Below are 14894 nucleotides of genomic sequence, written 5' to 3'. Positions count from 1 at the left end.
TACCTTTAATTGTATTGTTTGTTATCTAACCATTTGATATTTCATGTGGGATGCACACTTACTGAACGGTTGGCTCCTACAGTATCTCACTATCTTCACCGTGTTAGCGATCATCCGCTGGAAGACAGAGAGCTATAATCAGCGACAGATATCATCAAGTAACTGAGTGGCTAAAAAAATTACACCATCTACACAATAACCAGCACCTTCAGAGCCTCACCATTTTCTCAAAATTGACCAAATAGTCGATAAACGTCTTGTTGCCCTCATGAGTGAATGTCATGTCTAGAAGAGACCAATTGTTGAGATGGTTAAATCTGTTGGAGAAGCAATGCTACAACAGAACAACTGCGTCATAAAATGACGTTACATTAAAAATAAACAGCCATTAAATGAATGACACTGACCTTTGATCAGCAGCGGCATGAAGGGAATGATGGGAGGCTCCAGCTTGGCAACTGTCAGTCGGTACGCCCGGTGGTTCCTGGACGGGTCCTGTGGAAACAATCACACTGTTCTGAGATCTGCCGTCACTGTGTGAAACAAATCCATCACGGCGCCAGCAGAGGATGATGCAGCTAAACCCACACATGACTAGCTGACAGTGCAAGAATTGCTGGTTTTGGACATTAAACACTCTGACTTCAAGATGGAGAGGCTTTGACGAACGAAATGAGTCCTATCAACTTACCATGAAGTTTTCAAATTCCCCGTAGAACTTCTTGAATTTGCTGGGAAGTTTCTGTTAAAAAAGACAACACTTAAAGTTAACCAGAAGTTCATCAGAATAACAAACTGTCTGTACATTGTCTGATTTATTTGTTAACGGCGTTACTGTGATTGGATGTAAAACTTCACGCTTCAAATGCAAACAATAACTTGACTCATTTCTAATTTGAATTTTCCCTTCACACGCACTCCAAGAGAGTGAATACAGGAGACAAAAGAAGAAGTTGTGGTTGTCTGGGGGGAAAATGCCAGCCAAATCCTCAGTAATGAAATGTGACTACATAAAAGGAATCTTTATTTATTGTCTGTATGTGCCATGTAGTGTGGGACTGGTCTGGTCTTAGTCTTGACTTGGTCTCAAACCCCTCAAAGTCTTGGTCTTGTCTCAGTCTCAATACACACTGGTGTTGGTCATGACTTGGTCTCGGTTTAGGTGGTCTTGACTACACCACTGACACAGACAGATACCCACCTCCCAGGTCTGAGTCAATCTGCATACTGCTGGGTTACTCAGTCCCATGATGATAGCGAAGAAGGCGTTCAGATTCTTGTACTCCTTGCAGCTTTGACAGAAAACATGAAAAGGTATTTTAGAGTAGTGAATAAACAAAACTGCACGCTGAGTCAAAAAAAAGCAGAACAGATAGTGAAACAACGTTCACTTACTGGGCGGCTATCTTGATGAATTTCTTGAGAAGCTGCACCCTCTTGCTGAGCTGAGTACACAGACATATCTCTGTGATCACCCAAAACTGGATTTCATTAAACCTCCTCAGGAACAGGTCTAGGTTCACAGTGGTTTTCTTGAAGTTTTGCCTCCCAAATGTGTGGTAGACAAGTTCAAGCTATTAGACACAAACACAAAATAGTGGATCAAATCAAAGTTAACCAAACCAAATTCACTTTAAGTCATGTTTAACATTCAAACAGGCCAGGTGTACTGAACCAGCTCTGCTGATGGCACCTGGTCTCACAGTCATACCTCATGTACACAGTGAAAAAGCTCCCAGTCATAGGAAGTCATGTGGTAAGCCACATCCTTAGAGCTCATCAGCTCAAAGCTGGCCAACAACCCTGTAGAAGAGCACTCCTGCTCGGGTAAGGGGGTCTAGAAAACAAGAGACAGCCTTTTATATTTTATACAGGGTTTCTTACTTTGAAACCTGAAAAAATGTCCACTCCCTTAAGTGCAATTTATTATATTTAATTCTGCAAGTGATGCCAGGAACTCTTGTTTTGCAATTTAAAAATATATATGCAAAGACCACCAAAGGCATGTGTCTTCCTGTGCCATAAATATGTGCCAAAAGAAAAAAAGAAAAGACAAGATGGCAGTTGAGCTACTTATAAGAGTAAATACTGTTGTTTGATTTTACAATAAATACACACAATAAGGACATTCCCATGTATACATATAAATAAATCTGTTGAGTTGCTAAAACTTAGCCGGATTCTAAAAGCATTAACAATTGCAGTATATAATGTGAAAAAAGTGGGTCTCAGAGATGTACAGCTATGCACAGGGCTTCAGTGAGCCCTCTTTTATATGATAACAATGTGATGTGTAATTAGAGATTAACCCACCAAAGAATCCAGCTGATCCCTCCGGCAGGCAAACAGGCGTCCATTTATGCTGAGAGTGGAGAACACTGAAACATCGTTGGGCTTGAAGATGACTTTCTCTACAGAACAAAAAACATAACACACGAGGGTTAAAAAAAATGTAAATTTCTAATTGCTAATTAATGGAAAATGTTACACACTCTCAGCTTAATGTAACATTTGATCTCTTTATAAAGCAACTGTGGGATGGGTTACCAAATTTTGTACATTCATTCATGGTTCCCAGAGGATGAAACCTAAAGACTTTGGTAATCTATTGACTTTTTCTCCAGCGCCACCATGAGGTTAACCTATCTGTTTATTAGTGACATGCCTCAACAACTTCTTTATGGACTACCATGAAACTTATACAGACATTTATATCAATATTAGGATGAATTGTAAGAACTTTGTTGATATCTTAACTTTTCATCTAGCTTCTTGATGTGCATAAATTCCTCCCAAAAAGGTTAAAAAATGAATTAGGACGGAGGGCTGCAGGCCAAAAATTAATGCGGACGTTATCTGAAATTACATCACATTACAATGTATATTTCATAGACAATTTAACATTCTAAATTTAAAATAAACCTAAATTCTAGCACCATCATAAGATCAGAGATTTTCCCAGGGTCCTACATTCCCCTTATTATCCTCTTAACCTTTGAAACCTGGAGCGACACCACTTTTCTTGTGCTGCTTACAGATGCCTTTCGCAAGTATTTTAACCAACATGGGAAAAAAGAAAATGAGCAACATGGTGAGAAATGTCACACAGAGTGCCAAAAATAATGGACTGAGATTTTTTTTTAAATTTAAAAACTAGAGAAATACTATATCTAGAAATATTATTAATATTACATATTTAAAATTATGTTACAAAGTAGCTACTCTGCTAGCCTCGTCGCCTCCATGCGCTCTTTGAACTCTACGTCAAATGTGTCATTTCCTGTGCGACAGCGCGGGAATGTCGCTCCTGAGAGGCAATAGCGCTTCTAAGCAAACCAGAGACTGTTGTGTGGTGGAGATGCGTTCAATGATAATCCTAATAACTCGTTTGGCAGTGGCTGTAATGTAACGGACATTGGTTTATATGTAGAAACTCCACAGGGTAGCTTTAATATAATTTCTAAGCACTTGTCCAGGTCATGTCCTTGTTTGTTTATTTTGTTTGTTTGTTTGTCATTAACTTTCTTTCCTTTTTTACCCTACTAATTTTCACATTTTGAATTTTCTCCTTTTACCAATTTCTTACAAATTTTTAGGGTAATTTCCTCTCTCCTTGCTCAGTCTTCTTTCCAGGTTTTTGAAAGAAATCAAGGCGATTTGCTTTTCAAAGGGTTAATGTCACTAATTAAGGAGACCTCTTAAGGGGTTTTAGGTTCCCAGCAATGTCTTTCCCTCAGTAAAATGTTCAATGTTTCCCTGGGTCAATATGTTGACATCACGCACCTACTGTACAACTTATAGTCTACTGATGGCACATTCCCTAAAACCTACACCCTCAAATCTGTCGGCAGGACACTTTTCTTGACTTAAGACATTGAAATCACCACAGTGGCTTGACATACTTTTACCATTTACCAAGAGAGCAGCTTCAGCTCTGTATCTGTTTACTTGCCTTCGATAAGGAAAGTGCGAGGTCAAGTGTGGACCAGTAAGAGCTGCATTAGCGCTTTCTGGCAGACAACAATGGAACAGCGCTCCAGTACAGAGCAGCCACAAACATCAACAGCCTTGTGCTGAATGTCATGACAAAAACTGAGCTCAGGGTTTTCTCAAGCTGCTTTAAAGGCCATTCTTTAGCACCTACTGTCACGGCCATTCGCAGCCCGCGAAAGGAAGCTAATTTCCTACTAAATCAGCCGGGGACTCATTAGTATATCATCCTGCTCGGGCTCTCCCTTGTGTCAGCTCCAATAATTTGATTAACATGTAGCTGCCGCCGCTCTCACCTCTTGCCGAACTGAGGTTGACCAGGAGCAGGTCCTCTGCCGACCCCAGCTTGTCAGCCACAGCACTGATGACCTCCCTGACGGAGGCGGCCACAGGGACACGGATCGTTGTGTAGGTGTGGTCACAGCAGTAGACTTTGAGCAGAACTGGAGGCATGAATCAGAGCAAATATGGGAATGTCAGCAAGACGGAAAGAAGGAGTGTTGAAGCAGTTGGTTTAATGCAGTAGTTTTAGGGTCACTGGGTAAATCCTAAGGGACATGGGATGATTCACAAGATTAATAGTTAACCATAGTCATAATATTGCTGGAGCCTGGACAGTTCGACCAAAATAAAACAACACACATTGCCTCATCTTAAGAGGTCATAAACCAAAAAGATTAGGATTCACTAGGTTAATGGGACAGTTCACTCCAAAATCAAAACTACATATTTTTCCTCTTAACTGTAGTGCTTTCTATCAATCTAGATCATGTTGGTGTGAGTTGCCGAACGGTGGAGATATCGGCTGTAGAGATGTCTGCATTCTCTCAAATATAATGGAATTAGATGGCACTCAGCTTGTGGTGCTCAAAGCACCAAGAAATACTGTACATCTGAATAACTCAACAGCAATGTCTCTTTCCAGAAATCATGACCTGGTTACCAAAGATAATCCACAGACCTTGTTGTGAGCTGTTTCATTTAGGAACTATTTTCTTTCTTTTACCATGCAGAGGAAGGTAAGATAACCAATGACTCATATCCTCTTACTCAGAAATAGAATCGACATTAACTAAGGAAATCCTTTCTGCCAACAGAGCTGGGTGTGTAGTTTTAAATAGTCACACTGAATTAGAGCTCCCAGTAAGTTTTCTTTTGAAGTTGCCTGAGGAAGACCATTTGGGTCGAAATGTTGCTTTTTTAGTCATTAAAAACTTACTGGGAGCTCTAATTCAGTGTGCGGATTTTCTTCTTCTTTCTGCACGGACCCCTATTATCCAGCACCTGACATAAAGCAGGATTGGATGTGCGCACAACTACTCTGTCTTCCGTAGTTTTAAATAGTAAACAGAAGCAGGCAGCAACCAAACTCAAACCAAACAGGCGTGGATGTTTGCCTAATAACGAACTGATGAGGTAAACACACTAAATAGAAGTTTCAAGTAACAGATATAACATTGGCAGCAACAATTATGATCCATAGTCTGGGACAAACCTTGTATGATACATATCTGTTACTCACTTTCATCGCTACCCTTGATGGGCTGACGTTTCTGAAGCTTGTCGTCTCCCATACTGAACTGCCGCAGCAGGACTTTGTGCTGTAGCAAAGTTGAACAGATTCAGGCATCATGACAGTTTTTCACAACACATTTTAATCTGCACATACATTTGTACCTGAAAGGGAAAGATTCAGTATCTTACCTTTTTCTGTGAGACTCTGGCATCTTCAGAACTACAACATGAAAAAATAAGCAACAATAAAGCATCCTGACTGTTCCTTTGAAATTCTAGCCTGGTGAGATCATCCAAATGATGTGACATAACTCAACACCCTGTTTAACTCTTACAAGCAGACTGTAAATAAAGATGGATGGCATGACAGTTCCCCACCAAACGTGAAGCCGAAATATCTTGTTCACCCCCTGGTGGCTGGCTGCAGTATGGGTCATAAAACCCACCTTCTCCATGTTAGTGGATGGGACATGGGCCAAACTAAAAACTCAAAGTACACATAAAATAAATATTTTCCAAATATGGTTTCTGTCATTTAAGGTAGTTTTTATCACACTGATGTTTGTTTAAGTGGTTGTTTTTCTTATAAGTTTGAATTTAAGCAGTTATTTAATGCTATATAACCAGGGTTTTAAAACCTGATCGACATTCTTAAGTGCTGTTTTGCAGGTAATTGGACTTGCTTGAGTTTCTTGAAGCTGTTTCGCCTCTCATCCAAGAGGTCAAAAGTCAGATATAAGGTAGCCCCTTGGATAATATAACAATAACAATATAGCACTTAAGATTATATGACCTGGATGACCAAGAAACTTCATCAACAACATAACTGTCAATTATGTGAGCCAGTCGGTGGGTTCGCACTCAGTGGCGCTGCCCTTTTGTATGGTGAGGGTAAGTGGAGACGTGTCATCCATTTTTATATACAGTCTATGGTTTCGCTCTCTGTATCACTCTGGCCCTGCTGCCACCCTAAACAATTTCCAGAAATTAAAAACCGATTGTGGCCAATCAAGGAATGGCATCATAGCTGACAACATCAGCAGCCAACCAAGGACTGTGTTGTAGTTTAGGATGTAAAATGCAGGCCGCAGCTTGCAGAACAGTAATGGCAGCACCTGCTCCCTAGTAGAGTAAACACAGCAATAAGTAAAGTAATTGAAGAACTTGAGTCAGTAACAACAGTTAAACAAGAACATGGAGTATACACTCGCTAAGTTTCTCGGAGTAAACGAAGTTTTCGCCATTCTTCCGAGTGGATTTGGCAAGTCCTTGATTTATCAGCTGGCTCCTCTGGTCATGAAGATATTTCCTGGTGTTTTGTTGCACTGATTGGCTGAAGGTCCTTGTCTGTCAAGGTGACTACTCCCACCCACTGAACGTGTTTGGGGCGACCCCGGGGCCAGACTGACACAGAATTCTGAGCTAAGGTCACCAGGATGGTCTTACCAGACTATTTAAATCCATGGTGGTTACAAAATGATAAATACAGATGATCAACTTTAGGATTAAGATTCCTTTATTCATTCACTTACCTTCGCTTTACACTTCTCTCCAGTTCTGTTAGTTGATCCCTGAGGGCTGGAATCGCTTTGGCATCATGAGATACCGCCATGAGAAACTCCTGCAAAGCAAAACAAGCTCTAAATATAAATAAGCATTTAGTAAACAAAAAGTACCATATTCATATCATAGACACTGAATAACTGAAAATGCAGTTAATAGTCATCGCCCCGCCTTATTGTTCAGGGCAGGTATAAACAGCAATAACAATCAACATAACTCTGCAAACATTATATCATGATGTAACATTTAATAAGAGTTCTTCATATTCTGAATCCCCAAACCAATCCTGAAATAAATCAGTTTTTATCACTGATAATTCTTTAATCTGATTGGTTGGCAGGTGTTCATTTAGGCTGCACAGATGAAACAACGGGGAAGAAAATCAACCGCATTCTCATCCTGTTGCTGTTATGACGATCTCTTTAGTAACAAACCCACAATGTGTGTGTTCAGGGACATTTTCTGTGGCAGCACTGTGTGCAAGTTGTTAATAAGAAAAAAGAGAAGACTTATTTTTCTTTTTGGCATTGTATCAGAGGAGATATTTGGTATCACGTTTTTTTTTTTTTTCTAGTATTGTACTGATATATAAATCTTTTGGTATCAAGAAAACCCTAATAGACTGACCTCTATGAAAGCCACAGAGACGTCCTCCTCCTGCAGGTGATCTCCATGTACAGCAGCCCACTGCATCACCAGGCGGATCACCCTGCGCTTGTTGTTAAATGTGTAGTCCAGCTTCTCCTGCTCAGAGCCCTGCGAGGCCTGGGCATGGTAGGTGCACAGCAGTTAAAGATCAAAACAATCTCAGCAGAGCAGAGTAGGAAGAGGGTTTTTTTCCAGCTCAGTTTCACATTTAACCACATTACGTAACATTGTGCTGAAAGGATATTGTGCCATCAACACCGGACATAGCTGACTGTTCGGGATGAAGACACAGTGCATGAGCACAAAGTCATCTAAGGCTGAGTCTGTAATTAAAAAAAGATGGTTATGTCAAACACCTGCGTAAGAGCAGATCAAAGAGCATCCAGAGCCACAAGGCCTTGATCCTGCGTGGCGCTGTCTCTTTCACCTCTGCAGGAAAATGAAAACCATATGTATCCACACAAGCGAGAGTAATTAGATCAGCTCTGTGACGTGTGGCTAATTATAGATGAGAACAAACAGGTCAGTGCAGAGCAGCAGGCAGAGGACTGGGGAGAGAAACTTGGAGCCAGAGAGAATACTGCACAGAAGAAAACCCTTCACAGTAAATGATCATCATACTGATAGATTGTATTAGATGGCACTAATGTGACACGCTAAATGTGGCATGCTGAGCAGTACCTGACTCTGTGAATTGAGAATCCAATCGCATCATTTCGAGGAGGTGCTCCAAAATCTTCTCCGGGGTCCCCGACATTACCTTGTATCTGAAGGAACACGGGATAAAACACACCCTTCACTAATCAAGAAACACTGGCTCTTAATGCTCCGTGACACCTCTTTGGCCCTTGACTGATTTGTCTTACTCCAACGTGTGTCTGTGATTGCTTCATTTGATAACAATCCTATTTACAATCACAGGGTTCTTGGCCCGGCTGAAGATTAAGGGGAGTCTGGGCTAAGAGCTGTCAGAGAAGCTAAAATAAAAATGTAGGGGCATCTTCTCAGTGAAGGGGAATCAACACAATCCAGCCTCGGTTGTTTTCATTACTTGATAACAGCATCACAAGAGGGAGCTGCACGAGACATGTTGTGTCTTCCCCGCAGTCTTTACACTTTCATGTGTGAGGAGCTGAGTTGATTAGAGGGCGACCCCGAGCAAGTAATTGTGACTTGCCAGGCCTTCTTTTCCCCTAGGAGCTGAGGCCATCATTACCATTAATGTGTCTCTCAATATTACAGCGACCGTGGCACAGTGACAGATGCCTCTACTAAGATAAATCTCACTGACTGCAGTGCACAGGATCGTGCCCGCACAGTCGGGGAGCATTTCCATCTGCTGGTCACACTGACTGAGTCCAGTATTCACCAGATACTTTCAATGCTTTTAAGGATAAGACTGGTGATGCTCTATGTTTTTCGTTATTGTCAATAGATCCAAAGAAAAGACCAAAACTCATTCATTCTTTTTCCCTAACCGCTTATCCTGTTAGGGGTCACGGGGGGGCCTAAAGCCTGCATGTTCTCCCCATGTCAGCGTGGGTTTTCTCTCGTGGGTATTCCAGCTTCCTCCCACAGTCCAAAGACATGCAGGTTAACTGGTGACTCTAAATTGTCCGTAGGTGTGTATGTGAGTGTGAATGGTTGTCTGTCTCTATGTGTCAGCCCTGTGATAGTCTGGTGACCTGTCCAGGGTGTACCCTGCCTCTCACCCAATGTCAGCTGGGGTAGGCTCCAGCCCCCCCGCAACCCCCAAGAGGATAAGCGGTCAGAAAATGGATGCTAAATAGGGGAACTCAAAGTGACACCATTATAAGACGCACCTGCCAATTATAAATTAGTATTTCAATGGATCATAATTTTTACATAAGATGCACCACAGACACACACACACATGGGCACACACACTGTACTTAAAGCTTTCCTGTGTGACGTGAGGTGCAGTGGATTATGTGTACATTTACTTGTAATTGGAGGACGAAGCTCCATGGTTGGAGGTGCGACTGCTGCCGAGGCTCTTCTCTAACACCAGGACATCCTGACCGTGCTCCTTCAGACGCACCGTGTTGGCCTCCACATCCTTCAGACAAACACACACACACACACACACGTGAGTGATGCATTTTAATACACAGTCTGAGCAACATGATGTGCACGCTGACTAAGAAACAGCTGTAATGATGTTTACAACCCTGGGAGGTTGTGTGTAGTTCTATCTGAGCCTATTTCTGTTTTAGTTAATGTGAGCTGTCTCTTCCACAACTGACCGAGAATAGCACGTCATAAACTGAGCACACTGTTTACACCATCACACAATCATCTAAAAATTGCAGAGAGGTTTGACTCCTCTCACCGTCATTTTCCCTGCTGTAGAGACAGTGGCATGATGACATCGGGCTCTGGTCACTGAGCAGAGCGGATTAGTCGGCTGATCTGGTGTACAGTCAGCACACAACCACGCTAACAGCAGCCAGCAGGAGGCTTAAACAAAGTTCATGATTATGAGGTGATGTCAAATATTATTTGTGAGTCTTACAGGTGGTGATGCTTACTTCTTATGCAATGAGAATTTATTTAAAAAGAGATTAAAAACATAATAACTTCTTATCATTTTTGCAAGGTGCTGTATTATTTTCTCAGTGTTATTGTTGCAGACACACAACATTACACCTCTCATGACGTAGCAGACTGGTTAACCTCTTGAACAGGAAGTGGCACACTGGGGAGGTCAGTGCTTTACAAAGTCACTCTGTGCAGCCAAACATTGTTCAAGTTTCCAAAGATAACAAATTTGTCAGCCTGAACTTTGGTGAAGTGTGTATAAAATAATGCAACTGGAATATTTCGATTTGGTGCAAAAGTGCAACCCTAAAATTTGGAAGTCCTGGGGCACCTGGTGGCTTAGTAAGTAGAGGAACTACAAAAGACAATATCCTTGCCACAACAGCCTGCAGCCCCTTGCTGCATGTCATCCCCCCCCTCCACTCCCACCCCCTTTCATGCTTAAACTATCCTATCCAGTAAAGGCAAATAGCCAAAAAATAATGCTAAAAAAATAGGATTCCTGGGTTAAAATATTTCAGTCAGTGTAAACATAAAATACCGTCAGTGAAGAGCCTATAAATTATAGGAATGTGATGATGTCAGACAGTGTGAAATAAGATGGTTTTGGCAACGTTAAAGCAGCTTCAGGGGAAAAAATGCTGAAACTGTATGTTAAGGGGTGTATGAGCCATATTTAAGTTATCATTTATTATTTACCCATTGGTTCCTCCGTACCACTAGGGGGCTGTATGTGGTGTCGAGGCGGCTGCTGCTGATCTGGGGTCAACTCAGGCCATTTAACCGGGTTCAAACAAATGTACAGGGTTTGGTATTTTTATACAGTCTATGGGTTTGCCATGCTAATTTGGGGGAAGCAAATAGTTTTAAATTGCGCTCACTGTACTTTGTGAAGTAATCCGCGTTATTATTTTTGTGTTGTGGGATGTGACGTTACTGCCTGCTGTATGGATTTTCTGAAACTTTTGTGGAAAATAAATTACCGGATTATTTTAACTTCTAAAGGAGGACTCGCATCGCTTTCTTTGAGTGCACATCAAAACAGTTAACGTAGCCGAGTTAGCATTAGCAGCCAGTAGTGGCTACAGTATAGGACTTAGCCATTACAAGGGGTTTATTGGTTGATGGTTAAAAGTTTCATTTGAAAAAAAAAAAAGAAGTTTGTGGATTGTGTTAATGTATTTTTTCAGTTGGTTTACTGGCTTTGTTGTTGGTTGTGCAGCTTGGGAAGTGTTATGTGTCTCAGCTTATGGGAAAACACTCCCACATTAAGCCATATTAAGAAGTTCAGGACCCCCATGTTCTAGAATTGGGTGGTCTCCATTGGACGGCGCCAACAGGCAAGATTTATTTAGAAGAGTTGTAACTGTTATTACTATTAAGATATGTATTATAATATTGCTTCCTGTGAGTGGAAGTGTGAGTGTGTATGTGTGTATGTAGGCGCATGTGGACATGTTAATACTTGTTGTATGTTCTTCATCCATGCTTGCATAAATGAGGTGTCATTTGTAGTGTCCTCCGTACATGTCTGTTTCCCTCAGGTTAGGTGTGGGTGGTTGGGGAGTGGGATATTGTATAAACACATAAATTAATAAATGTATTTTTCTGTTCCTGTTTACAGTTGTTGCTTTATGAATTATTGAAATGTGCTCTTACTATGGAACACTAATAATAATAATCATAAATATACTGAATGAGAAAAAAGGAGTTGTGATGAAAATGAGAATGAGATTCATTTTTTTTGCTTTGCTATCATTCATGAGGGATGTCTTTTTTTATATGTCTTTTTTTTTTTTTTTTTTGCCTGGCTATGAAAAACATCAGCTTTGCTTCAGGAAGGGATTTTTTTTAGCAGATTTTATTTGGCAAGCTTGAGAGAGAAGGCAGAACATTTTGTTTAGACTGAGCAGTAAAATATCCTGTAATTATGCACATATCACTGTAATGTACATTTGGTGTCTTGTTAGTCCATGTAGGTTGGATACTTTGTGAGCATGACAAAAATAAAGAAAATCAATCAATCTATCAAGCAATTTAAAATTGATTTTTTCTCATGATCATTGTTGCTACGTTCCTAATGTCTTTACATCAATGACCTTGCGGAGCATCACATTCTTTCACATCCAAGTTCACACTGTCAGATCTCTGCTGCTCTATTTTGAGCCTCAACAGGAAATTCATGAACTCCCAGATGGACTTTTTTCCACACAAGTTTGCATCCACAGCTAATTAACCCCAAATCTGCTTTCCATTACTAAGTTGAAGTACAAGTCATTACCAACATATTTCATGTTTAGATGACTAAGCTAATGTGTGCAGAGGGCCGGAGTATCATCTCAAAGGACACACTGAATAAGTTTCTGAGCTGTATTGCTGAGTTTTTGCCAACAGAGGGCAGTATAGCTTCTTTTAAATGTTACTGTAAAAGCATCAGAGGGTGTTCAACAGATATTAAACTCACCCTCAAAATCCTGTTGAAGTCCTCTTTGTCGACTCTCAGGAAGTGGCAGTTGTCCTCTCGTAAAATGATAGAGGCGGCACGGGGGGCGTCATTGACAAGAGCGAGCTTTCCAAAGTCGTCTCCCTCATGAAGAGTGCACACAACGCCCTGCCACACACACATATACTGATCAGCTATTGACCAATAATTCAATCTGCTGATAAGAGCATCCAGAACAAGTCATCAAAATGATATAATCTGAAGAAATACCTACTTTTCCATAGATGACAACATTGACTGAGCCCTTCAAAATAATGTACCATGATGTGCCCTCCTCCCCCTGACTGAACACTGGCAGAGAAAACACACAAAGGATTAATTCTGACTCTGTAATGTATTTACACGTTTAATTGTCACATCACTTATTTTTTTTGTGCATTACTTACACACGGTTCCTGCCTTTGCATGAGACTCAAAGATCAGCACTCCCGCCAGTTCTCTCTTTACCTGCAGGGCGGAGATGGATGTATAACTCAGGAGGATCGATATAAACACAAATCATTTTACTTACCAGTGCAACAGAGGATGAAGTACAATCATGCAAAGTTTTACTCTCCTGCTAGTCAATACCCTGCCGATGTCAAACAGATTTTTCCTAAAACTGAATATGAGTTAAAATCCATAAAAAACAGGGATGCGGTTTGCAGCAGCTCTCACATAACTTGGTTTTTCATTTTGACTTAATCCCTGCAGCAAAGCACACTGATGATTTTACTTGTAGAACATGTATTAAAACATGTATAAATATGTGATGATCAGGTTTTTGCATGTGCTTTTCTGCACTCTGCTCTTAAAGATCTATTGTGTAGCATTTAGCTTGCAAACATAACGGTAAAAAAACCCACAATACTTCTTAGTTTCAGGTGATTATACACTGATGAAAATTCTGCCAATAGATGCCCCTAAATCCTGCACACAGGACCTTTAAGTGTGGCAAGAGTCTGGGGAGCTGAGTGTGGTTTTTACTGCCACAAGAGACAGAAGCATCTGCACAGTGACGACAGGGTTCAAATGGCCACATAAGATAGAGAACCTGCACTCACAGTGGTGGACAGGTGAGATAGCGCCTTTATGTGGAGCAGCTCTTCATAAATGATCTCCAAATCATCTGCTGTTCTTTCAGATGGACTGGAAAACAGGAAATATGTCAACAAAATCACAACACCATCACACTGATTCACTTGATTTAATACTGCTTTAGAGGAGGTGATCGCTTTACTGCTTCCTCAGAATCATCCTCATGTGGGCGTCAGGTCCAATCTGAGAGAGCAGGAGCAAAGTGTCCTGCAGCTCCTCTTGGCTCTCCCTCCTCTCCTCCTCGCCGGGGAAAGGAGCGTCCTCCTGCTCGTCGTCTAGGAAGCGGTAGAAAAGGTACTTGTCCTGGAAGCTCAGCTCCTGGTCCACTGCGTCACAACAACACGGGCACAGACAGCAGGACTTGAATTCATTTAACACGTGCTTGGCGTGTACATGTGGTGCAGACGCAGACATCACACAGAGTCTCACCATGGTTGAGAACACCTTCTTCCAGCAGCACCTGCCACATGCCCACGGCCTGAATACGAGAGTGGACGCATGAGCTCTGCTGCATTTGCCAGTCAACCAACTCTGTCCCCACGCAGCACTGCCTGGAATACACAGGAAAGGTCTACATTAGATCTTATACAAGGCTGAGTGGATTTATAATATGTTTCGTCTGTTTTTATTAATTGAATTTGCCTGTTCTTGTTTCTGTCGTTTCTAAACAGGGTATTGTCATAAAAGAAGCAGGGGTTTAAATAACATAAATAAATACCAAAATGTTACATTTTATTGTGTTTATTATCATTTGTATTTTTGCTCTTCCTTTAATCTTTACACTGTTTTCATTTTTATATCTTATTTTATTTTATGTAATTTCATTTTATTTTATTGTATGTTTTTAACAGAGCAGAATATTCCCTAAAATAAAATAAAATAAATCAAATTATTATTATTATTGTTGTTATTATTATTATAAATTATTAAGTACAACTATTAAATTAAATTTAATAAAATAAACAGATTAAAAAAAATAGACATTAACAGAACGGGGCATCTGCAGCAGAGCATAACTCCATTATATTATCCCAGT

The 14894-nt window shown here is 40.8% G+C and overlaps 1 protein-coding gene across 6 annotated transcripts in view; it reads right to left on the bottom strand.

The window, feature by feature from the left end:
* The window catches only part of rapgef4a (Rap guanine nucleotide exchange factor 4a), a 60496-nt gene that overhangs the window by 1510 nt on the left and 44092 nt on the right, over nt 1-14894 (bottom strand). For 5 of the 6 annotated variants that reach the window (XM_049594604.1, XM_049594605.1, XM_049594609.1 and 2 more), the window contains 22 exons: nt 14288-14409; nt 14001-14184; nt 13825-13909; nt 13168-13228; nt 12996-13072; nt 12743-12889; nt 9681-9796; nt 8398-8483; nt 7961-8039; nt 7696-7846; nt 7038-7126; nt 5695-5725; nt 5513-5591; nt 4287-4433; nt 2314-2411; nt 1712-1837; nt 1396-1574; nt 1202-1292; nt 692-742; nt 408-495; nt 221-285; nt 63-117 (listed from right to left, as the gene is read on the bottom strand). In XM_049594604.1, coding sequence (XP_049450561.1) covers nt 63-117; nt 221-285; nt 408-495; nt 692-742; nt 1202-1292; nt 1396-1574; nt 1712-1837; nt 2314-2411; nt 4287-4433; nt 5513-5591; nt 5695-5725; nt 7038-7126; nt 7696-7846; nt 7961-8039; nt 8398-8483; nt 9681-9796; nt 12743-12889; nt 12996-13072; nt 13168-13228; nt 13825-13909; nt 14001-14184; nt 14288-14409 — 2207 coding nt within the window. The other variant, XM_049594610.1, reaches the window with a different exon arrangement.

This window comes from Epinephelus fuscoguttatus, linkage group LG13 (assembly GCF_011397635.1).
Source record: "Epinephelus fuscoguttatus linkage group LG13, E.fuscoguttatus.final_Chr_v1".
Classification (NCBI taxonomy): domain Eukaryota; kingdom Metazoa; phylum Chordata; class Actinopteri; order Perciformes; family Serranidae; genus Epinephelus; species Epinephelus fuscoguttatus.
This window is presented reverse-complemented; position numbering and strand designations above follow the sequence as displayed.